Raw genomic sequence first — 3,196 nt, forward strand, 5'->3', positions numbered from 1 at the left:
ATGCCAGAGTTGGCTCTGGGGAAGTAGAGATGAGTAAGAATTCTTCCTCATTTTTTAAAAACATATTTTAGTTGGGACAACCATGCAAACAAATAAACAGAATGCAGTTTTATAAGAGTTATGGCAGAAGGCTTAGAACAACTATTCTTAAACACTTTTCTTCCCCAGTTCAACCAAAAAAGTAGGACACCCTCCTATCAGTAACATTTACCTTTTAATCCACGCAGCTTCTGAGAAGCCTGTCTTTGTGGCAACAGCCGTGATTCTCCCCTCTCCTGCTCCCCTCACTCCCAGCTCCTCCCTTTGAGAGTCCCTGATTTTGAGGTTACAGAGCAGTACAGTTGACTGAGATCCGGAGCAGGTACTCACATCTCCTTATGGGTCCATGAGTGTTACATTCAAGTTTTATTTGAGAGGTAGGGCGGTTTTAGCCAATGGCACTCAGCAAAGAGGTCCCACCAGTAGAGGGAACAACGGAGTGAAATAGACAAGCGGGCAATAGTGTGATGCCCCTGAAAGTGCACAAGGAGTTCGGGATGGCTAGAAAAAGGAAGGAGAGAGACAAGCTGAAAGAGATGAGACTAGAGGGGCAATTGTACCTTACAGGCGTGTAAAGGGTTTGGTTCTAGATCTTGTCAGAAATAAAGGATATTGAGTTGGAAAGAGATTAGCTAAAATAGAAAGGCTGGAATAGGGCACTATCGATGGGGAGGTTCAGGAGGGAGACAGATGCCAAAAACGCGATATTTTATCAGTCCACAGCAATATTTTTTTTAATAACAAATTGAGATGCATCTCAATAACTGATGGTGTCTTTAAAACATTGGCAGCCAAGCAGCAGTTGTTAGAGTATCATTGCTTGCACACTTATAAACTTCGTTAAAAGTATCCTTGGAAAGTGTTGTAATTTGATTGTTGCTGCTGGTGGTATGACTGGACAATTGCAATCTCTTAATGTTTCAGTTGAGAAAGTAAGATAATTTAGGGAAAGACAGGAGTCCTGTTTGTCCCCTTTGATGGTTTTGGTAAGGTTGACAATTCCCCAGCATCAAAATCTGTAGCATAGCTGTCTGCTCCTTGGAAGAAAAGGGACAATAACGGAGCACTATTTTACATAATGCTAAATCGCCAATTCTCTTGATTGCTTAAAGGACAATAATTTGGAAAAAGTTCCAGACTTTGACAATTCTGAGCTAAAGGCTAATTCTGAAAAGTTGGATGCTGAATGAAAAGTTTAAGGAATAACTATTTTATTTATATTTTCCTTTTTACCGGTATGTATAGAAAAATACGATTGATACATAACAGAAATCTATGTCAAAGATGAAGTCAGTTTAAGAGGGCCCTTACAATGATTACAGAATTAAAATTTTAATTGCTAAGAAGGCATGGTGTCAAGAGATTAATTTGATTTTATTCATAACAATATAACTATCTTACAGCAGATAGCGTCTTAATTGTGATGAAATATGGAATTAAGAAAATCTTTAGGTATGTGGGGACTGAATTATCAATTACAGACATAAATATTCATTCAATGTTGACAATAATAGGAATAAAAAGAGAAAGGTGAAAAAAGAGGAAAAGAAAATATCCTAAATAATACTTTCTAATATGAAACAGGTGAATAATTAAAATATATAATGATCATCAGGAAAATTGTGTTAAAATGTATGTAAAAATGTATAGCATTAAGCAAAAAAGCACAGTAGATTATTGTTTGTTTACCATTANACACTTTTCTCACCTTTCTTATGTCTATACTTTGTTTCCCCTGACACTGGGAATCTTCAGGCCATGGTAAGTCATCTTCAATTTGTTTAAGTAATATTTGACAATCTTCTCAAATGTACACTGCACTTATTCATGGGATAAAAGAGGAAAAGATGGGGAAATAAACACACAGAGACATACAAGTCTAAGTTGGGTTCTCCAAAAATTTAACATCTGGTTCAATTATGAAAGAAAGATCAACTTATGTAAACAGGTGCACATACAGACTAAAATAGGATAAAAACAAAATTTTAGAGACAATTGTTATCAGAGATTGAAGATCAACTTGGATGAACCCTTGGAGGTAAGCCATCTATAGGTCTGCACAGTAGGATGGAGATGGGTGAGAGTGACTTTCCCACTTTATATTGTGTTAAACTGTATCTGGGTGCATGGTTTTGTAGCTACAAGGAGATATATTTATGACCAAATACATTATTCAACTATAATTTCCCTTTGCTCCTAATGGGAGAGCAGATTTAATATTCCCATATAAAACTTCTGATTTCCAAAGTTTTCTATAGCACTGTCAAGTTGATTATATTACATACGTTTCAGGTAGGAGCAGTATAATGGTTCTGTTTTACAGGGGAAACTAAAGGGACTTAACTCCTTTGAAATCACCTAAGTTATTAGCAGTGAGTGAAAAAAAAATCTGGGCTAATGATTCCCAATTGATAAAATGGGCCCTAGGAAAAAAAAATATCCTAGCTAGATATGGAAGAATATTCCAGGGAACTGTGAACAACTCAAGAACCATCTAGCACCAATTGTGATTCAAGGCCATCACACACATCAGCTCATTCTGTACCAATGGTCATGTTTTATGAAGGAATATGATCATGACCAGCTTGGGGGGAAAAAAAGATTCTAAAAGCCCATTCTAGCCTGGAAACCATGGGCTGGTCACCCTGCCTTGTGGGACCTCAGTTTTGTAATCTTTCAAATGTAGGAGTTGGGTTTATGATCTAAGGGGCCTCTTCTAGCTCTAATGTTCTATGATTTCACATTCTGGATGAACTGGCTGACTAGTGAAAATGGCAGGTCTCTAGTGACTAACTATGAACAACGGTAATATATGTGCTTACCTTTTCACATTTGGCTGAGCAACTACCTCATGTACCAATAACTCATATTTCTATTTATTTTAGACCTTAGCTGCCCGGAAGTCTGGACTTTCCCTGGCTATGGTGATTAGGGCATCACTAAATAACGAGGAACTGGTAGGTACAGAGTCAGTTACTAACTATACATCCATCGTAGTCCAGTGGAAAACCATTCTGCTTGATCTGCTCATTTCTACTGTTCACGCTGATATTCCAAGAATAAGTGGGAGCATGGGAGGAGGCTGACCCTAAACAAATGTCCTCTGGGCCTCAGTTTCCCTATCATACAAATTATCCTCTGCTGCTCAAACATGCAC

The 3,196-nt window shown here is 37.7% G+C and overlaps 1 protein-coding gene across 1 annotated transcript in view; it reads left to right on the forward strand.

The window, feature by feature from the left end:
• UNC13C (unc-13 homolog C) overlaps positions 1-3,196 on the forward strand; it is a 565,880-nt gene that overhangs the window by 223,096 nt on the left and 339,588 nt on the right. The window contains exons 6-7 of the mRNA XM_019664136.1: positions 1,795-1,800; positions 2,925-2,996. Coding sequence (XP_019519681.1) covers positions 1,795-1,800; positions 2,925-2,996 — 78 coding nt within the window. The remainder of the gene's footprint in view (positions 1-1,794; positions 1,801-2,924; positions 2,997-3,196) is intronic.

Source organism: Hipposideros armiger, unplaced genomic scaffold (assembly GCF_001890085.2).
Source record: "Hipposideros armiger isolate ML-2016 unplaced genomic scaffold, ASM189008v1 scaffold_12, whole genome shotgun sequence".
NCBI lineage: Eukaryota > Metazoa > Chordata > Mammalia > Chiroptera > Hipposideridae > Hipposideros > Hipposideros armiger.